The sequence below is a fragment of the Chiroxiphia lanceolata genome, chromosome 1 (genome assembly GCF_009829145.1).
Source record: "Chiroxiphia lanceolata isolate bChiLan1 chromosome 1, bChiLan1.pri, whole genome shotgun sequence".
Lineage (NCBI taxonomy): Eukaryota > Metazoa > Chordata > Aves > Passeriformes > Pipridae > Chiroxiphia > Chiroxiphia lanceolata.
Genome location: NC_045637.1, coordinates 44,287,745 through 44,311,192, shown reverse-complemented (window position 1 = coordinate 44,311,192; position 23,448 = coordinate 44,287,745). Strand labels below are relative to the sequence as shown.

General features: G+C 37.9%; 1 protein-coding gene across 1 annotated transcript in view; it reads right to left on the bottom strand.

Annotated features, from left to right (window-relative positions):
- The window catches only part of NOL4 (nucleolar protein 4), a 187,008-nt gene that overhangs the window by 45,795 nt on the left and 117,765 nt on the right, over positions 1–23,448 (bottom strand). The window contains 2 exon segments of the mRNA XM_032704663.1: positions 988–1,179; positions 1,931–2,107. Coding sequence (XP_032560554.1) covers positions 988–1,179; positions 1,931–2,107 — 369 coding nt within the window.

Sequence of the window (23,448 nt, the reverse complement as noted above, 5' to 3'; positions counted from 1 at the left end):
AGTAATTTTTTAATGTAGTCAATGGTCTTGCAGATGATTCATTAAAAAAAATGATATGTTTAATCACTAAATGATATCTATTTGTAATGATGAGGTGATTTTGTTGTCATCTAAAGGTCAGAGAAATAGCTAAGACACATTAAATACAAGGTGTGTAGCTACTTAGTTTCTTCTGACTTTTCTCCATTTTGGAAATACAAAAGTTTTTTAGAGATAAGGAAGCTGCTGATTGGTGAGAAGACATTATATACCCATTTTTGTGCTTCTGAGTAATATTAAAATATCAGTGTCTGAAAACACAGTTGTATACCAACATAATTTTCATGAGTTTTGGTTCAATTTTAACTACTACATCATTGGGATGCTCAAATTTTAATTTTGATGTCTCTGTTTTACAACCATTAAATATGTTTTTCACACCCGTATATCAACTGAAAGATTTCAAAGCAGTAACTTTTCCTGATAAGTAATAGGCTAAGGTGTACAAGAAAAACCCAAAGCCAAACCCATTGCCACGATGTTGTTACTACACTGGGCATTTTCTTGGGTATAGCTTTTCCCTAGCAGGATCAATTTTTACAAAGCTCACTGAAATCCAGTTAGCAGAGGCATTTTAAAGAAAAATCCATCTTACTGCAAGACCTTTCCAGGCAAAAATCTGTAACTATAACTTAAAGTAGGAAATAAGTCATTGTATAGTACATCATTCAGTTTCCCTCCTTATGGTTTGCTTTGTTCATTTTTTCCTATAGATCCATACTAGGTCATTTTGTGAACACTAGTGTCTTAAAGCACTTTTAAACCAAAGGGAATAAATTCAGGAAGAATGAAAGAGGGGAAAAAGAAACCTCTGACCTGGTATTTAAAAAAAAATAAAAATAAACAAACAAACAAAAAAAAGACGCTAAGATGAAAACAAAATAGTGCCATGGATTCACATATGGGGTTTTGATGGAAACTAGGGCTGGGTTTTAAGTCAAAACTCACCATCTCAAAACCACTTCTTTTCATCCGCCTGCAGGACTTGAGGTAAGTACGTATGCGTTTTCTGGCACGCTCTTGATACTCAGGGAATTGTCGCCTGCATGAGTCAATGATAGCCTGGATCTTTTCTTTGGGCTGCTTAGAGATTGGGACCATTCGGTCCAAGTTTTCATCTACAAACAGCCTGACAAACATCTGTTGGCAAGAGGGAGACAGAGGAGATGGGTTTGGAGGGTGGCTCTCTTCTCTTCCTAGCTTCCTGGCTTGATTACTGACAGGAAGACATTTTTTTTTCTATCCACTGAAGAGCTTTGTAATGGGAAGCCAGAAATATTAAGCAAACAGTTCTTTAAAGGGTTATTTGGGGTGGGAGGGGAGGGGCTGATTAAAAGGAAAAAAAGACAAGAAAAGAATAGTCTATAGGACACAGAACTTGTGAGATAAACCAGAACAGATTGTGAAAATAGGCACTATTTAAGTTTCATTATTAACAATAAGCTGTGATTGCTAATCATTTTATTGAACTGACACACATTTTTTCTTTGTTTGAACAATTGTTTGTGTTTTCATGCATAATTATAGACATCGGGAAAGCAATAGAGAACATCTGACCACTGGAATGGTCTTCTGACAAACTAGCTATAGCCTCCTTCCATTCAATGGGTGAACATGCACACACACACATCCACACACATGGTTGCACATGCACAGATACAGAAAAAAAGATTTGTTTTCCTCACTGGTAAAGATGGCACTCTGCCTTAAATTCTAAATCAAACACAATAAATCTGTCCTCTGTTAGTAGGAGTTTAATGTGCATTAAAATAATAATTGAAATAAATCCTGTAAATTAAATTAATTTGCCCTTAATACTGGAAAACTTACCCATAAACAACAATGTAAAAGAAATAGAAGAAGTAAACAAGATGAGTGCAAGAGGGCTTACATTAAAAGCTTTCAGTCGCTCAGCTTCTACCCCATCTGATTCATTGACCTTCTCGGGATCTTCTTGCTCATCATGGTCATCCTCATCCTCATCTCGATTCAGAGACAGATCTTCAGCACCTCTGCCTACACTCTCATTCTTGCCAGAGTCATAGCTTGAATAGCTATGTGCAGGGGACTGAAAACAGAGAAAAAGAATATGCTTGTAAAAATTCACCACAAAAATAAAGTCTACTTTTCAAAAATGCTTGATAAATATTTAAAGATTCCATGAATTCCTTTTGTTATTTGTTCAACATAAAGTGCTCCTGGTCCTTCTAAGAGCAAACAATTCAAATTATATTAATTTCAGTGCTTTAAAAATGTGACCTATTGCAAATTCAATAAATCTATTAACAAATTAATTACCTACAATAATTACAGTTAACATGAAATCTTTGTCATACAGCCTTGTTTAAGTACCATCTGTAGAAGTTTCTTACAAATACTAATCTATTTGTATTAGTCAAGATCAACTACCCAACCGAGGGGGAGTTGATTTGAACAAAACCAAAAAGAATTAAAAATTACACATTTTAAGGCAAAGGGGATTCAAGTAGGAAACACCAATATTTATCTGATGAACATTAAATATTACCAAGAACTGCAAGAAGTTATTCAAAACATGGAGATGATTATGTTTTAGTTTCACTTGCACAATCCCAGAATGAATTAGAGAAGTATAGATTTGTTAGCATTTTGAATGCTCTTCTGAGAATCATGTAGTAAACCCACTTTTGTTTTGAAATCAGCATTCAGGACTTTCCCCCAAGCAGAAGTTCAATTTGTTAGATAAAATAGATGACCATCTCATTAAAGTGTGTCAAATGGTAGGACCAAAAAGTTTCCAATTACCAAAAGTCAATACAGTGCATTTTCCCTTGCAATAACAAGTCCTCAGTTACCTGTTTCCACTGCATAGACTTCAAACTGCAGACCATAAAAAGGCATCAGTAATAAAAAGCCTTCTACAACTTAAAATTCTACAGCTTAACGCTTCAAGATCAAAGCTTTCCCCCAGCCACACAAAAATATCAGAGACTGTCATCACCAAAGCTATCAGGTTCACATTAAGGTAATTCAGAGCACACCTTTACTTCTATATTTTAATATTTTTTGTAATATTTTGATCTTTTTCTCTCTTACTTCAAAGCATATGTAGTCTGAATCAGGTGCCACACAATGAATTTCATACACACGTTTAAGGGTGCCTCCTCCCTTAGTGTAGTCAAAAGTCAGGAGCTTAATGTCTCAATCAAAAATACGTTTCAAATAATTAAAATTGTATGCCTTGAGCTACATTCTTAGCTTCCTAAAATTGTCTTTATTTCAGGGTATTTTTGCCAACAACAGAACTTATGGGCAGTGGGGTAGAAGGGAAAGACCAACAAAATCATTCATCTTTAAGGTATATTTCTTGCTTTATATTCTTACTTCAACTTTGTTTTTTTCCCTTACCCTATTTTCATTTCCATCTTACGTTGGTCCTCTGTACACTACCACTTTTGGAGTTCCTTGCCTTGCCTTAACAGCACTCTTACTCCAAGCCTTCTTTTTTTATCTGTCCTACCCAGACTATATTCTCACAGTACAAATCCTCTGCAGTGCCACTTTTTAATCCCTAATGCTCCTAATATCAGATCTTACAGCCTCTCTCATCCTCTTCCTTGAGTCTCTTCATTAAACCACTCTCCATTCCCTAGACCATTATAGTAGAGGTAGGAAAAACAAGAAAACATCAAAAGAATACAGAAGATCCAGACCCTGGATAAAAAACCTTCGACAAGTAGCAAGCTCAGCATTATCTCTTACGGGGCAAGAAATTAGCCAGGGTTGAGGACGGTATATTTGAGATGTCATGGAAAGATAAGACTTGAGAGAGCAGCAAAAAAAATATTCTTGTTCTTGATACACTGATATTTTGTCCTGTGAAGATGATGAGTATTTAAATTCCTGCCCATTCAGATAACTATTATTTGAAGGAGGTGTTGATTCCTTTGAATTATCAGGCTTGAGAAGAATATTAGTTCCATCCTGAAAGGACAAGATGGCTTTACCTTATCAGTGTCCAGGATATATAGGCAACAATGCTTAACCTGCCCAATGCTGGCTACCAGAAGGCAAACAGCTGCAGCCTGGTACCCTGTTACAAAGCAGTAAGAGTGCTTTCCCAGTAAGAGTGATTTCCCTTAACCCTGAAGAGATTCTCAGAAGATGTTTTTTAAAAAGTTACAATTAATTAATTGCTACAATTATTTTTATAATATGACCTACCCTGCAAGACTTGTTCTCTTGTACTTCTTCGTTTCAGCTGTCACTACAGTTATACAGAACACAGAAGGCTTTGAGATAATCAAAAAGTCATTTCATATGAGAGGTATTGCATAAAACATAGAAGCTACTGCCCTGAAGAACCCTACCAACTGAAACCCTTGTTGTGCAGACACTTGATTTCGCATGAGTCATTTCATCAGACTAAATCCAATTAGACTACTCATGTGCATATAGTTAAACAGATGCAAAACTGATTTCAGTGTGTACATATGTTTCGGCTGGATGCCAAGATCATAAATTATGCACCAGGAATGAGATTTGCTTTTGTGAAGGAAACAAATTCAGGTCAAACTGGCTTAAGTATGTCTCTCAAAAATGCAACAGTCAGGGTTTTGTTCTGCTGTTTTTTCTTTAAAGAAAGAATTGCATAGAGAGCCTTGTCCAATATCTTCTCAGACATTTTTATTTAAACAACAACAACAGCATCTTAAATGAACTGTGGGGAATAACATACTCTGAGAAAGTTGCATGGCAGGAATCCATATCTGTTCATTATGGATTTGAAGACTGTGTACAGTACCAGGAAAAAAGTGGGAGTTTTTTCCTAGCTATTGCATTGGCAAACTGAGGGAAGAATTTGTGAAAACCCATTTAAGAAAAAAAATTCTACCTTTCTATATTTCTACAGAGATGACTATTGAATCAAAGAAGAAAGAGGCGTTTCTCTCACTTTTGTTGACTCTGCAGTTGTGCAAAGGTTGATAAGCATTTTCTTTTGGTACTCTATCAAGAGCTGCAGTGTTAAAGAAACATGGAGTAGGACAGCAGAGGATAACTTTTTTCTCAGAACATGTTTCCCAATTTTAAGTCTTGCGCTATCCTTTCAAAAGACTGCTCCCACCTTTGCCAGATGGGAACGTGCTCGTTCAGATTCCTGACGTATATATTTTATGGTCCTGCAGTGACCTAGAATAAAGAAGTGATCCTGTTAAAATATTTGGGATTGTTTGTTTGTTTGTGTTTCTTTTTTCTTTTTGCCAGTCAGTTTAAGAACAGAATCAGTTCTTGTCTCCAGTTCACCACCTGAAAGTATAAACCTTTGTGCCGACAGGAAAGAGTAAGCATGGAAGAGAGGGAGCATATGTGCCTCTGCTGGCAGTAATGCAAGATTAAAGCAACTGTGGAGTGTAAGCATTAGCAGACATAAGATGTTTCACAGGTGAAACTTTTGTGCTTAACAAATCTGGGTTGGCAAAAAAAGTGACAAAAATTTTAAATGAGAAGTTATTCAAGGAGAACAAACGAGACCAAGGCTAAGGCCAAGGGTTTTGTCTTCCCCAAACATTGACATTGATGATTATAATGTTGTATTAAAAATACTGGGATGTTGATAGATATATTCTGACCACTTTGTCCTTAACCTTTTCTGAAGGTTCTGTGTTCATTATTTTAATCTCTTCCTCACAATAATAAGTATTATGCGCTTCTACTTTATAAAAATGAAAGTAAATGTTCATCACTAACAACCTACTTTTATGAGTTCGTGACATGAAATATCAACCTCTTCCTAGAACATTACAGGTCAGCAACAACAATTACTCATAGTAAGATGTCAAATCATACAATAAAAGACCTGGGAGGACATCACGGTCTCATCTTGTTTATCTTGCTTCCACAGAACAAGGTCAGAAGGTCAATCCTGACCATTCTTCATCTGGTTGTTATCTAAAGACTTCCAGGGATAGGGCTGCCACACATCCCACAGACAACGTGTGTGAGTGTTTCATTGTCTTTAGAATTATTAGAACATCCTTGACACCCACCTTTGACTTTCATAAGAGTACTAAGCCTATTTCTTTTTTTTTCACGTATCTACCACATATTGTACTTCCATCAACGCTGCCTCCGTACAATCCTTAACATCCGCTGGTCAGATTATGTGACCAATACATCTGTACTAGAGCAAGCAGCTGTCACTAGTATTGAGGCCATGTTGATGAGGACACAGCTGCGATGGGCAGGGCACGTCTCAAGGATGAAGGACCACCGCCTCCCTAAGATCCTGCTCTATGGTGAACTTGCCACTGGCTGCCGCATGAGAGGAGCCCCGAAGAGAAGATACAAGGACTCCCTGAAACAACATCTCAGCCTTGGCCATATTGATCACCATAACTGGTCTACTCTGGCCTCAAATCGGGAGGCCTGGAGACACACCATCTATAACGCAGCTGTCTCCTTTGAGAACACACGCAGGATCACTCTCGAGGAAAAAAGGCAATGTAGAAAGAACCGTGTCTTGCAGAATACACCATCTAAGGAGTCTTTCTGCTGCGCCTTTTGCAATTGGATATGTCTGTCACGTATTGGCCTCATAAGCCACCAGTGTGCCTGTAGCAAAAGTGGATAGTGCCTTCCCAAATCTTCGTTCGCGAAGCCAAGCCATGATGACCACATATTGTAGTGGAGGAAAGGTGTGGCACCTGGAGAAGAGGGCATTCTCTTTTGCTTTTACAGGAATCTTTCCAACAATTAAGGACTGTTATCATGTCCCCTCCCCTTAATCTTCTCTTCCCAATAAATTTGTTCATGCTATGAAACTCATGTTTTCCTCATTGTTAATCATTCTCAGTGATCTGCTCTGTATGTTTTCCATTTGGTTTGAAACTGTCTCAAAGAGCAACTTCCAAAACTCCAAAGTGTATTCCATTTGTGGCCTTTCTATGAAAAATATATTTCTTTATTGCTTGATTAATTTCTAATATGCTTACAGCAGAAAAAGTTTATCACCTTATTTGCAAGATAAAAGAATACCCCATACATGCAAAAGACAGCATTGCAGAAACCCCATAGTTGCCAACAGAAGTCACGCTGTTATTTCATGAGAACTCAAGCAGAAGTAATCCATAACATTTATAAAGTCTACTGTAGTGCTCAGTGCCTGGTAGGCTTCGACACTGGTATATGGCCATCAGACATGGTTTGGAGGATGATGACACATGAACTCACTGCAGGACGCTTCTCCCAGCAGCTGACACCAAGAGACTCCTGGCTGTCTTGGTGAGTGTACAAAGACAGCTCTTAATTACTCAACAAAAAGTGACAGAAAGATAATTATTGAGGATAGTTATTTGTAATGACCAATAGCTGGAAAAACCATGTCTTTGTGACTTTTAAAAAAAGGCAACAGGGAACAAAAGGGAAAGGAACCCCTGCTGGAAGTGTAGCAATTTTTTTTTTAAAATGAAGCTTCATTTTTCACATTTACATTACATTTTACATTTACATTTAATTAGAGAGTTTACATATAGCGTGTGATTCTTTCAGTTGTTATGTTAGATGGTCATAAACCACAGCACTTCTGCGAGCAAAAGAGATTTGGACATTTGAAGAACTGTCCAAACAGTAGCACAGGTTTTCATGCTGCACAGAAAGAAAAGGAGTTAGGAGGTAGGCAGAGATGAAAACACTCTACTGGGTATACTCTATTCTCTTCTAGAAATCTGCCTCCACATCTGTAAAAGTTACCAGATTTTTTTAATGAGTAAATAAAACAATAATCTAAAGTTGACAGAATTCTGTTCGGCCCCTCAGTTGTACCTCCAGCCCTTTCTTCTTTTTCTTACATCTCAGTATTTCTCCCTCTACCACTGAATACACAAAGTCTGCAATTTCAGCAAGTACTCTTGCAATTATGTGCACTTTTCTGCATACTTTCCCATGTGTTATTGTGAATACATATTTTTATAGCAACTATTCCTATGATCTAGAAAGGGATGATAATATTCTGATGACACTGGGTTTGAATGCTTTGAAGACTGGTTTTTTCCAGAATTTTTAATTAAATTAGAACTTGATTTTAATTTTTTGTTTCACATTTACATTTTTAACTGACTTTACATATGACAAAGTGTGTGACACTAGTTTTTGGTGAACTGACCATGAGTAAGAAGCATGCCTTTTATTTGACATATAAACAAAATTAAAAGGTTAACCCTGTAAGTTTAAGGGAAAAGTCATATCCTTTATCTTCCCCTTAAAAAGACATTTGAAATTTATATTGCACTGTTAGAGTTCCACTTCTTCCCTGTGCAAACTGTGAGTTCTCCATATAGCAGGGAACTTGCCTACAGGAGATGATGGTGGGGGTGTTTTTCATTAAATCTATAAAATATATAGTTTAAATTGCACATTAGAAAACATAAAATACATTTGGCACATACAGGCACTTTTGGTATTAAAGGAGATGAAATCATGAATTCAAACATTCCCATCTTTTTCTCCTTAGTTTAAACAGGAAAGGAGGAGGCATAACTGGAACACTTAGATTCAGCTGAATCTAAGTCATGTGAATTCCAGCATCTCACCATTTATTTCAAGATTCAATTAACCTCATTTTTATAAACTCATCACATATTTCCTCATCTTACCCGTATCTTTGCATCTGACTATGATCAGTTTGCTCCCCTTGTTATATCAGAATTGGCCTTTCCAGCTCCTTCATAAAATTTCATCCTTGATAACAGGAAGGCATCATTGTGTGTAATTCTGCTATTTGGAGCATGAGGACAACACCACTTTTACTGAAAAAATGGAGAGCTAAAATCTAGAGTCTCATAGGTTTGACTCTATAAAAGGGTTATCTAACACGTTAAATGCTGTAGAGTAGATTTTATAAGACTTTTTTACATAAAGCTTGTATTACACTGAAATATTAAAATATGTTTTCTGATTACTCTGTGTTAACAATGTGAGGTCCAGAAAGAAACTGTTCAGTTATTAACAATAGGAACTAAGAAATAGAAAAGATTTTTCTCCTGAATTATTTTGACATGGTCTTTTCTCCAGAGTCATTGTTTTTACAGTAGTCCCTGAGAGAACAATGACTATTCCTAAGACTATTTGTTTGTCCTTTCTCAGTAATTTGCCAGTCTATATCATACTAGGTTTGCTTATAATATGTCTTTCAACAGAAGCACATTTATTAGAACTTAGGAAACTGTAAATAACCCAGACACTTTCATTCCAGTGGGTTTTATCTGGATAAGTAGAAGTTTGGATAACCGAAAAATAAGAAATAATTGAAACACCCCCTGAAACACATATCTTCCTTGCTATATTTTCTCCTTTTACTTAAAATACAGTCTATCCTAGCTTTATCCCCACTGGTATTGACTGACAATAAAATACATCATTTTGCCCTACTAGAAATAACTTCAGAAATTAGGTAGAGAGTAAAAACAGAGAGGTAACTGAGAATTCTCAGCCAAGTAGAAGAATAAAGTATATTTATAGGCAATAGTTTAATGAGCTTCTTTCTAATTTGTCTACAACCAATCTTTATTATCTGATTCAGCACCTTCAGGAAAGCTCCTGCTCCTTCCCCAGCCATTCTGGAGGAGAATAATTCTTGGGGGAATCAGAATAAGTGTGTCCAAATCACCCCAGTCTACCAGTATTGAGAGTACCAGGGTAGAACTGATTTAACAGAGCAGAAGACTTGCCTACTTCTCACAGCTTTCATTTTACAAAGTTGTTTTATTAATGAACTTCTAGAATTCCTATCACTGATGTAGGAAGACAGATTTTTTTCAACCAAATTGCAAAATGTAGCTGCTGTGTCTTTGGTAAAAATACAATGTCCTTTGTGGGAGTTAAAAAGTCAAAACTAAATGGGGACAGACTCAAATAAAGGCTTACGTTATTTTTGGCATTGTACACTACTGTTTTGATGCTTTATTTTGTGTTGCCCTCCTTTATTTTGTGTTGTTTAGTCACAACTGTCACATGTCAGAATAGGTGAGGAGACAATACTGTCACTCCTCTTCTGATCAATCATTTACATCTTCGGAAGTACAGATTAAAAGAAAAAAAAACCAGTAATGGTAACATATTGACAGATTTGCACAAAAAACCAAAGCTAATTGATTAATGCAAGCCAAAATAATTTGTTGAGTCCTGAACAGCCATTTACAACTGATCCTGGCAATAAAATGACATATGAAAGATTGCTTTCTCCAGGGTAAAGCTAGGAATACAACAGGGCCACAACGCTAATTTGTTGCACATGCAATAGAAGAGCCTACTGCTTACAGAGAAGTATAGGGTTCAACTTGAGAATAAAGGACTAGCTTGTTCTTGCTTTTCCTTTCTGCCTTTTGCCTCTATCTGCTTATAGCAGCAACCTTTTTTTTTTGCTTTGCTGACTTTTAAAAAACTCTCTGGAGGTAAATCAGCTGGATTGTGTTAGTAACTAGCCCTGGGAGGCAGAGGCTAATGGCCTTAATTATTGCTTAAGGGCCAGGTGGGGAGATTTAGAACTTGAAACCAACCGAGGGGTCAGAAGAAGACAGGGCTCCCAAACCAGGGTGGAGAGGCTGTTTGCAATAGTCTGAGCCATCCTGTCACACAAGAAAAACAGCCTTTCGTCTCACATGCAGCAAGCTCCAACAGAAACTCCGTGACATCCAGAACAAGTGGGGGATCGATCTAGCTGAAAAAACTCAATTATGCGCAGATACAGGTGATCACAAAGGTTTCTATGAGGCCTTGAAAACAGCATACGGGCCTACATACCAGGTCCAAAGCCCTCTACTCAGCGCAGATGGTCATACGCTTCTAACAGATAAAACCTCCATTCTGAATCGTTGGTCTGAACACTTTCAGACTCTTTTCAGTACTAGCTGTGTAGTTCAAGACTCAGCAATCCAGTACATTACACAACAACCGGCAAAGAATGAATTGGATATTGCCCCCACTTTGGGGGGGCATACAGCAGGTGAAAATTGGCAAGGCAGCTGGAATTGATGGAATTCCACCTGAAGTCTGGAAGCATGGGGGCCAAGCACTCCATGCTAAATTTCATGAGTCTGTGGTGCACTGTTGGGAACTAGGCGAACTACCATCAGACCTTCGTGACACGGTCATCACTTTGTATAAGAAGAAAGGAGATAAATCAGACTGTTCAAATTAGCGAGGTATTACTCTGCTCTCCATTGCTGGCAAAATCCTGGCAAGAATACTTTTGAACAGACTAATACCCACTATAGCAGAAGGAATTCTACCTGAAAGCCAATGTGGTTTCAGAGCCAACAGGAGTACCACAGACATGGTATTTGTTCTCAGATAACTGCAAGAGAAGTGTAGGGAACAGAACAAAGATCTCTATGTAACCTTTGTTGATCTCACCAAGGCTTTCAATGCTGTGAGCAGAAAAGGTCTATGGCAGATTTTGGAATGTTTAGGATGTTCCCCCAAGTTCCTTAAAATGATTATCTTACTTCATGAGGATCAGCGCGGCCAAGTCAGATATGGCAATGCACTTTCTGAGCCCTTTCTAATAACCAATGGTGTAAAACAAGGCTGCGTTCTTGCACCAACTCTATTTACAATCTTTTTCAGCATGATGCTCCAAAGGGCCACAGCAGACCTTGATGAAGACAGTATCTAGATTCGATATTGTACTGATGGAAGCCTATTCAACCTAAGGCGACTGAAGGCCCACACTAAGACCTTAAATCATCTTGTCCAGGAACTGCTTTATGCTGACACCGCCACCCTTGTGGCCCACACAGAAGCAGCTCTGCAGCGTTTAACATCCTGCTTTGCAGAGGCTGCTGAGCTTTTTGGGCTGGAAGTCAGCTTAAAGAAGACTGAAGTTCTTTATCAACCTGCACCTCAGGAAGTCTTCCATCATCCCCATATCACCATTGGCCAATCAGAGCTCAAATCAGTCCAGCAGTTTAATTACCTAGGTAGCCTCATCTCCTCGGATGGTAAGATTGACGGAGAGATAGACAACAGGTTAGCAAAGGCATATAGTGCTTTCAGAAAACTCCATAAAAGAGTTTGGCGAAATAAATACCGGAAGAAAAGTACAAAGATCAGTGTTTACAGAGCCATAGTGCTGCCTACTCTTTTATATGGATCCAAATCATGGGTCATCTATCACCTCCACCTGTAACTCTTAGAACGCTTCCATCAACGCTGTCTCCGTACAATTCTAAACCTCCACTGGTCAGATTATGCAACTAATACATCTGTTCTAGAACAGGCAGCAGTCACAAGTATTGAGGCCATGTTGCTGAGAACACAGCTGCATTGGGCAGGACACGTCTCAAGGATGAAGGACCACCGCCTCCCTAAGATCTTGCTTTATGGTGAACTTGCCACTGGCTGCTGCAAGAGAGGAGCCCTGAAGAGAAGATACAAGGACTCCCTGAAACAACATCTCAGCCTTGGCCATATTGATCACCATAACTGGTCTATTCTGGCCTCCAGTCGGGAGGTCTGGAGGCACACTATCTATAATGCTGCTGATGCTTTTGAGAATGCACAAAGGGCCACTCTTGAGGAGAAAAGACAACACAGAAAGAATCATGTCTTGCTGATACCACCTAAGGAGTCCTTCTGCTGTGCCTTTTGCAACCAGACTTGTCTATCTCGTATTGGCCCTTTTAGCCACCAGCGCACCTGTAGCAAATGTGGGTAGAGCCCTTCCCAAATCTTCGTTTGCAAAGCTTAGCCATGGATGGATGGATTTGATAAAAAAGCGAATTAGAACTTTTGCTTGACCCGCTTATAAATGAGCCCTGAGATTTCATATGCTGCCTGTTAAACTCTCAGGCTTGTGAGAATTGTCCTGTTTCCTCCAGGATAGCATGGCATACTGTAAGCTCCTAGAACAGCTGCTGTTTAGAAAGGAAATTGCACTTTCGAATTTGATTCCATGCTCTGGAACTCTGTGATTTCTTGTAGTTGTATAATCTTTGTTTACTGCAAAATGCTTCTGTCACTCTGTACTTAGAGCTCAGTTAGAGGGAACCAAGCAGCACAGAGGTTTCCAAGATGATCTAATAGACCTGATCTGTAAAAGTTCAAATTCATTTACAACACACCTTCTATTAGGAGAGATATTTTGAGTTGTAAATTCTAGGGACCATTTAGTTACATGCATTCACTTTAGGTAACTAAATTAGTGCACAAGGTTCACCTCTTATCACTATCCAGCAATGGAGAATTCCACTAGCAGAGTATACAGCAGAGTATAAAATCCTATTTGGTAGAACTCCACATCCTCCAAAACCCACATTCAATCCACCTTATTGCAGAGGAATAGTTCTATGAGCAAAACCAGCTAGAAGTATACCAGAAAAATGGAATACATCAGAGTAGACAGTGCATTGTCTCATATTGATATCATAACTCAATACCTGACTGTGGGGCACTGAATAGCTATCAAAACTGCTTTGTCTCATGCTCCAAATCAAATGATTTAATCTCCCACATCCTGCCACTAAATCTGGGGAAAAGGGATTTGATCTTATGGTAAGTCAGCTTATCACATGAAGAGAACTAGCTGAAAACTTCAGATCCAGATTTGAACTGTACCAAAGTTTTAGAACTTCGTGTCCCTTTCTATTGACTTTCTTATTTTATGTGACTACTGCCTTATCCTTAGCTTCCACAGATGAAATTGAAAGAACAAAGAGGAAAATAAATTAGAACACAATTTTTAAAATAAAATTATCTATATGTCTATTTTGAGAAAGTGCCCCCCCTCTAGTGGTTCCGCTGCCTACATTTTGTGCTCACCCATTCTCATCTTTCACAGAGCCCCACCTGAGTTTAAGGCATGCAGTGTTGTGATCTACAGGCTGAGATCCTTCTGGAGCATGAATACAGAACTTAACTCTCATCTGTTTCATTCTACTAAACCCAGGTACAAGAGGTACAGAATTTGAGGGGCAGAAAAGGTTTCTGTGAACATCTCCCACCACTGTCACTGGAATTGGCATTGGTTCGGCTCTGTTGTGTGGCCAGGCCACAGATCAGAAAACCTGTAAGCAGGAATTAATTTTAGAAACTGAAAAGCAGGATAACTTTAGTAAAGTTCCCCTTCCCTAGAGAGTAACCAGATTTAATAAATCTAAGTAGAATGGCTCTTCTGCATATTCACTATCTGTTCAAGTCTTTCCCTTAGTGTGCCAGACCTGCTGCGTGCATCCAGCATGATCAGCTGCCATTGGTATCCCTGCAGCTCTCTGAACTTCCCTGCATGAAATTTGCTTTCTGCCTAGTGCTGAGACACCTCAGAGCTGATTAGACAGAGTAGAAGGCCATGTGGGGTCAAAAAAGCACCCATACACATACAGTCTGGTTTAGCTGCCAGGATTTGCACTGTGAGCCATGCACCAAGAAAACATCAAAAGTTTTTATCCCAAGATCTTTACTGGTTCCTTAGGATCAACTAAGTCAACAATGCATGTGCTAAGGGTTATGGTACAGTCTAAATTCCATGGATTTAAGACAGCTGCACAAACCAAAACAAACTCATCTACTCTTCTTGTCCTACTGATTTTTGCACGAAAGTTTCTGAGATCCCCTCACATGCATCTAGAAAGCATCTCAGCTGGTTATCTAGATAGGTGCTTGTACTGGACATTAGGAGTCACGAGTCTTCATAAATGTAAGATTTTTCAATGAAACTGTGATTCAGCTCACCAGAAGGATTTTGTGGGGGGTCTGAAAAGGCTACAGTATGTTTATTTTGTAGCTAAAGGATTACAGGCAGATATTCTAAAATCCAAAAGACAATATTATGACTCAGAAAATGGTCCCCAGATGGAAGGTTTCTGGAAACCAGCACAATTTTTAAAGGTATATACACAATCAAGATTTGCAATACCAGAATTTATAAACCAACAACATTTACTTGTCTGACAAGATCTGTAATATTACTTTGTATATTTTTCTTTCCACTAAAACTGGCTAAACTGCCTGTCAATCTTCTAATCAACAAAGTAAATAAACACATATTGTATGACTCTATTTGAACACAATGATATGTTCACATGTGACATAGGATGCTAGTAGCTTGATTTTCCATTATTAAAAAGTAACAGCACACAAGCAATGCAAGAAATTGGTTTTCTCTGGCAATTCTCTTTCTTTTCAGCTTTGTCAAGAAATTTTGCAACTTCAGTATTACTGTTTTTAAATGAATGCAATGATATGGGTTCAAGTTATTGAACTTTTCTATGCAGCAAATGTTTTCAACAATGCCACATGCAACAAAATACAGAGACATGAATCATGCTGGCAGTGACAGCTCACCTCTGTGAGTCCTGTAAAGGAGTAGCTTTAATATCTGCTCAGTGATTACTACACAGAGATATCCAGTATATTATATTTAAGCCATATTATATTAAGTTCTACTAAAAAGTAGAACTGAAAAAACCTGACACCCTAATGACATATGTCCTAGATCCCCAAGTCCTCACCAGCGTGCCTTCTCCATTTCACTCCACATGTCTCTCACTTCTTACAGGACTAGAGTTTGTAGCTTGTTGAAGGCTGGGAGAGCACTCATTTCCCAAAGAGTTTCTGCCTCAAAAATCCAAGTCCCTCATGAAGGCAGTAACCTGAATTTTTCTACTTGAGTCAAATACAGATTTTCACAGCTCAGAGCAAATCAACATTGTCAAGACTCCTATCCTATGGAATTATATTGAAATTGATCAATAGTTTCAAAGGTTATGCAGGGACAGAAAAACTGACAGAGCATAAAACACCTCCTTGGGAAACAAAATCAAGACAAAAAAAAGACAGTACCTTTTCACATTTATAGAATAAACCATATGGATAGTGAAACAGTACTTTTTCTGTATAACACTTTCCTTGTAACCAAGATTTTAAAAAAGATTTCTTACCTTGGACATAATTAAAACAGAAACAGTCTGGCATAAAATCTCTAAATAACACTTTGCAGCTAAAGGTAGTTTTATGGAAAGTCATATTTTGAAAAGATCTAACAAATATCTTACAAATTACTCCTCTAGGTAGAATGAATTTCAAAGTGGTGTGTGGGACGTATCCATACAGAGAAGAATCCCATATTTATTAGCAACTTCCATGGCACTATATACTATAATATACTATTATTTTTCTGGATATATGTACAAGTGGCATTATTAAGTAGTTCACAATACTGGATAAGTCTGAGAGATCATATTTTTTAATTTATTTAATATAATTTAACCTCACAGATTGACTGAAGGCAAGAATATAAAGTGATGATTATACAAAATCTCTTAAAGGCATGAAATAACTTCCATGAAAACGTTTTGATAAGGTGATGTTCTGTAAAAGATTCAACTTTCCAAGTAGCTGCTTTTATTTAATAAACCTGTGAGAGGCTAACTAATGTAAGAAGAGGTATGTCTGTGCACAGCCATATTTCTTTTAATGTACTGCCTTCCAAGGCCCTGTTCTAAGACATAAATGGACCATCCAGTAGTTTTTAATTGCTAATAAATTATGCATCATGTGCCTAATCAAAGTTCTATATGTGTATTGGGACATTCCCAGCTTTCTTTAAAACTGTAAATCCCACATTTATAAGCTGAAAGCAAACATTTTCACTATTTACCATTCAGCCTTCCAAAAGTAAGGGAAACAACCTATCATGGGACAAAACTTAAGGCTTTCTGTGCCTCACATTTTGCAGAGGTCATGTTTCACAGGCTTCAAATAACTGGAGCTATGGAAACACTCTTTATATGCGTCAACTTTGTGCACCAAAAATGCTTGGTCCTTCACTTGATCTGATCACTGAAAACCGTACTGCCCTTAATTAACTAATTCAAGGTAAGATGTTGTTTGGTTTTTTCCTCTTAAAGGATGAAAGGCTTAGGGTAGGATTAGTGAGGCCTATTAATTTTTGAAATTAAATCCTGTCCTTTTGCTTTCCCATATCTTGGATTCTGCATTTCCACCAAAGTCAGAAGAAAACAGCTCTACTATGTCAGATAGCTGGCTGTAGCCTGAGCACAGCCCATGGAAATCTGCCCTTGCAGAGCTAATACAAGTCCTCTCATGTGAGATAAGAAGCCAGCATTTTGTTTTGTACCAGGGCCATTCAAAACCCTCTCACAATTTCTGTCATTAATCCATATCCTCATCAGGCCCTTGAGTGTGCTATCAGGCCTTATTTTTTCTGGCCACCTCTCCTGGGACCTCCACCTTCAGGCCCCTTCCCAGGAGCCCCACAGAAGCTGAACTATGCTGTGGGCGAGTGGGGGCCAGTGGCATCCCAGGCTGCTCCTGGCTTACTGCCTGCCCCTCCTGCACTGAGCTGGGACCTGCACACCCATCCTGCTCGTCTGCTGGTCACTAGGCTGGCAGTGTGACCAGCTATTGACAGCAGCCCTGCCCTGCCATTTGCTACATCGTCTCCATAACTTTATACAGTTTTTTATCCACTGTTTCAGAATTTTTCCTCCCTTAGACACTTTATCAGAGTTAAAGGAATGACCTGTAATGCATGCTCCAAAGACCAAATAGAAAATGTCTTCTATTCTTGCCAATGACACCACTTGTTCTAGGCAATAAATTGTCTTTCCCAGTCTTTTTTTTTTTCTGAAATGAACAATGACAAGAAAATGTCACTGAACTAAGGCAGTGTTAAGGTAAAACTCAGATCATGAACTGGATTTAATGGGCAAATTTTCTGACTCTTCTATTGGCTTTTGCTTTCATAAATTTTAGCAGAGGCGACATGGGAAACTTCTGTTTCTGGCAGAGGTGTAAGAAGAGATACTGAAAGTCATCTGTTGGGACAATCCTGTATAAAGAGAAGATCATCACACAGAGTGGATCCACATTTTGAGCATCACTATCTCAATAAGTAATTACGTAACACATCACAACACAGTTGACTTGGATAAGGCTGATTGAGGAATAGTTCACAACAGCACAGGAGATGGAAGGTAATAATAAAATGTCATTCATGCCAATCAGGAGGAACAGACAGATGAAGTGAGGGCCTAAAATGGCTGCATGGCAGTGGAAATGTCATGCCCTGGTGACAATGCCATTTCAAAGAAGAAGGAAAGAAGTGGGAGACTGTTGCAAAGCCAGTCTCTGATCTGCAGCTGAAGGACTTTGCAGAGCACTGAGAGAGGTAACGCGCTAGTAGATGTTCATTTTGGCCCTCAGCTCTGTATATTCCTTACTATTTAAAGTAAAAAAGCTATTAATATTTTCTGTTACATGTTTCAGTTAACACTTGCCCAAAAACCAGTGAATTGTAAACATTATGCCCAGCTGCTATAACACCAGTAAGTAGTATGTGTAAGCTACTGTGGGATCTATTGGTGTCCACGTTAGTTATATGGCTTTGATGGGCAAAGCACATGAGTTTTAGGAAATAGGCTGCTGGAAAGAGAGTTTGTAATCTAAAGGCGTGTTTATAAAGGCACACTGTCAAAACCACTTGCCAGAAACACATGGAAAGTACACAGGCCTATTAAGCAGGACATAAATATAACAGCTGGGAAAGCACTCAGCCAAGCAAGCCATATATAGCAGCATTGTGAAAAAAAGATTGCATTGTAAAAAGCAATGTTTAAGGAGGAAGTCAAAGAACTTGCTAGATACAGGTATCTAGGCATGTACATGCCTACTCATATTTTGTACATAAATTGAAAACCTAGATTTAAAGTCCAATGCTTCAGCAATTTGAACTATTGTTTTGATTTTGACTTTTTTTGTCGTAATTAAAAAGTTAAAAAAAACCCAACTGCTAAGTAGCAACAGACAATTATTCTAAAACTTTTACAGTCTCATCATCCTGCAGTTCGCTCAGTTTTGGCAACATACTCAGTGCCTAGTTCAATCAATAATTCAATCAGCAAATTAATGGCTGTATCCATTTCAACTCTGTAAGGCCAGAATCCTGTTCTGAGACACATTTAGAGAAGTTCAGAGGCTAAATGTTCATCTGCTATTCTCAAGAATATACAAGAAACTACATCATCAATACAGGTGGAATTAACTGCAAGTTGTACCAAAGTACTCCAAACTTATTTGACTGTCAAGAGAAGAGCCCATGTGGATGTGCAAGACAGCCTGAAATAGAACCAGAGGACTACATGAAAGGCAACTGAGCCCCATTGCTATATTAGGATGGAATAGGAACACTGTATAATACCGGCAAATCTCACATAAGGCCAGTGTGAGAGGCACATCCTTCCAGAGAGGTTTATGCTGGGCACAAATACCCTGGCGTCCCCATAAGGGTGCCAAATGCCCATCCCTATACAACTGAATCCCATTCTGCTATCTAAAACCAGGATGAACTGCTACAGTCTCTAACTTCTGTATTATGTCAATAGACTATGCAGGGAAGCTATATGACTGAATCTAAGGAAAGCATCTAACTTTAAGGCAATTAAGGTTTGTACACAGACGTATTAACAGTGTAGTCCATAGGCTCTCTTGTGCATACATATACATGTTTTCATGATGAGGCCTGGACAGATTTATCAAGACAATCAGTGAAATTATATTCCTCAAGGTTCCAACAAAGCACAAATTAAAACAAACATTTTAGAAACTGTTTTGAATTTTAGCTATGCTAATAAAACCAGAGGAAACTTTCCAATGGCTATTTAATTGAAGTTGACTCAGCCTCTTTACCCTAGCTGAACAGTAATATCTGGAGATAGGGATTTGTACTCTGATTTACGTTCAGCTATAACACCCAGGAAACAAATGACTTCTCCAGCTTTCCTACAGATTGATTTGCTTTGGGAAAGTCAATGAATTATGTCATGCTTGCATTTACTAATCAGTAGACAGTGATAGAACACATTTGCCTCACAGGACCAATCCAATGTTAAACTGATATATTTTTATTGATGTTTTCAGAATCCCAAGCGTGCTATGTAAATCCAAAGAATTAAGATACAGAAACCTCTGGTAATTAAAATATTGGTGAAGGTATAAACAACTTATTCATGTTGAATAAAGTTATTATGCAAAATTTTCTTATTAGAAACAGTATATTCTAAAACTTTTATTACCTATATAAATTATAGATGTTAAATGACAAATGAAAAAAGTAACAGTGTAGTATCATATACAGTTCAAAGGACATAACTTTCAACTAGGAAAAAACAGTAAAAGATGGAGCAAAAGTTTTGAAGATCCTGCCACTACTGACACTGCCTACCCCACGTGGACAGCAAAACTCAAGTCTCACAATTAATAACTGTCTCACAGTTAACAGTAGACTCATACACAGTCTATTTTTTTTTATTCGATATTTGACATAAACAGCTCTAGATATAAGGTCTAGGTACTGTAAACATTGTAGCATTAAATATTAAAAAATCAAATAAAATCAAAATCTAAACACAGAAATGGAGAAACAGGCTAAAAGCAAGCCAACATACTCCCTGACAATTTTCTATTAAAAAAAAAAAATAGGAAGAATAAGGAAGATAAATAGTCTTAAAAACTTCTTACTTCTTATACTAAATACAATGATCTTGAATTGGCTTATGAGTGCAGTAAAAATAAATATTCTGTCCTGGATTTTACCAGATGTATGCAGGGTTAAGTACTAAAGACTATGAAATACAGGCATTTAGGCCAGGTTTCTCAAATGCTTAGGCCAAGGAACTGGCAGTTTGAGAGGCTAAAAGCCTTTTTGGCTCTTTAAGCATTCAAAACACTTCTACAGATTCATAGACTTTAAACTCAGAAGAGAATGCCTGCACCATAGAACATGACCTGTTAACTCTTGAACAGGAGGGTACAGTTGTCACCACTTTGCAAAATAACACAATCATGCCACATATACTTTCAGATTAATTAGTACATTTAAAAACAACTATCTTAGATAGACATTTTTGTGTAATAATTAATTTCATACTTATGGTTGGTTACAATCATTGTAAAAATGTTTTACCTCAATTCCAACTTAAACTTAAAAAAAAAAAGTTTCATCTGCTGAGTCTTTTAATAACTTTGCCTTCTAAATAGATGACAACCTATTAATTGGTAAGAACCACTGAGATCTGTCATGAAATCATCATGGCTTTATCTCTAACAATGTAATTCTCTCTTTATGTAGCAAATTTTTCAGCTCCTCAGTGTTTTGTCACTCATTCAGATCCACTATGACTTCCAGTATCTTTTTCCAGTATTACATAAACCTGTATATTATGTGTTTCTTGAAGGCAGGGTGGACACTTAATTGCATGATTATGTACATCAGTGGATTTTAAAAAGGATCTAATGAACCACACAGAAACATCAATTTTGTGAGAAATCATTTTTAAGGCACACTTGACACAAGCAGCATATTCCAAAAGATGCATGTATGTCATTCCTTCATGCCTCCCTCTCTCAGCTGAGCCAAGAGGGTATGAGGTGTCACACAGGCCCCAGACTCATCTGACTTCTTTTCCTCTAAACACAGCTTTTCCTGCTAAGCAACACACTTGGGGAAACAGGTATTTAAAAAACTTTTATTTTAGTCATTTAATACAGTTTTTGAAACAGGTCCAGTCCCACGGGGTTCCATCTGCAAAAGATTTTTTAAGAGCATATGACTAACTGTGTGAAGTGAGACAGAGAGACATACTTTCAGAGGTGGTCTGAAAAACCACATATCACTGATTAAGTAAAAAAGGGCCAAAGAATATCCATGAGTCCTTCTGAGAGCTAATCCAGAGTTCACAATATAATGTCGTGGACTGAGGACAGACCATAATGGGGCCATTCAGGGTAATCCCTAAGGAAATCAACTCACCTTTCCCTGTTTCTCATGCAGATTCTTTTATCCATCCTGAGATGGTGCAGCCAAGGATCTCAATGGCAGAAGGTACAGGGAAGAAATTCTGAATAGTTCTGCAAGGCATCTTCCTGGTAGAGTCAGACAATTCCCAAATGCCATGGGAAACACAAGAGGAGGAAAAACATTACTTCATGACCTCTACCCAAACATAAAATGGAGTCAGAAGCAAGATATGAGATATCATCCCAATTTTAATTAAAACACACATGAAAGACAATCACACACTCTTGTCTGCTAGAACACCTGTATACAAACGTTAAATTTGTATTACTGCAGGTGCCTTAACAACAAGAGATATAAGCTCTTTGTATGCTCCTGATTCATCTGTAGGATTCCATCATGGCCATTGGATGACTGTTCTCATCAGATAAGGGGGAAAACCATAAATATATATATATATATATATGCATGTATAAAGTGTGTGTGTGTCTGCATCTATGTATGTATGTATATGAAGAGAACAACATTTATCATTTCCCATCAGATCTGGGGGGTAGCTAATGGTATAATCATGATGAGAAGAGTTAGAAAACACAAACTGAATAGGTGTGAAGGGACACTGAGAATGACAGTCTGACCAAAGCAGCTGATGAGAAACATCATCTATATGGGAAATATTCAGGGAAATATGGGAAATGCCAAGATCCAAGAAACAACTGCAGTATTTCATAGAAACACTGTGAGCTCCAAGAAGAAGCAGCTTAGAGAAAACTCTAGAGATGCATATGGAATTCATCCAGTATTAAAATGTTTCATGATATGCCACACTTACACGGGTGAAATGAAAACTCACACCAGTAACAGACCCCTACCTCTGGCTATATGTTTTCATATGTGCTTGTGTTTTCATACTGTTTCAGCAGTTCCCAGTGAAACACAACTGTTGACTCTTTACACAGTTTTCAAATACTAGTTTCCAGGACCTTTTATTGATTGTGCAAGAATACTGTTCTGTAACATTTGTAACAGTGAGTGGCTCATTTGTTACCATGCATTTTGCAAAATTATTTGTTTTCTGTCTTTTGACTGTGTTTAATAAAGATAACACACATTTCACAGCTTTCAATGCTTACCTACACCACCAATCCCCTCCCTATCTCAATAACTAATGTGGATGCTGTTTTTTTAAATTGTTTCATTGAAGTATTCAAAATCAGCCACTGTTAGAGACAAAATACAAAGAAGCATGTTTTGATGAAACATATGGCAGACAAAACCTCAAGTAGACTGATAGGGATTATTGGCAGTTGTTCTTTTTTACTTGTCATTCTGCAGGGAATAAGATACTGTTAGAGACCATCTGGGAAATCCACCTAGCACATTCTTTGTTGTTGTAGGGATCTAGGACATCAGTGATGATTCCAGTAACTCACTGTTTTCCAGTGGCATATTACATCTGCAACATTGTTGTTTTCTATAAGTCTGAAGGTTATTAATCAGAACTTCACAGACATTGTGAGCTGAACTGTTGCACATCCTCTTGGAGTAAATGTCTATTACCTAGGTTCCCATCTACAGAGGATTACATTCAGTAATTGAAGTGATCCATCACAGTCCTATTT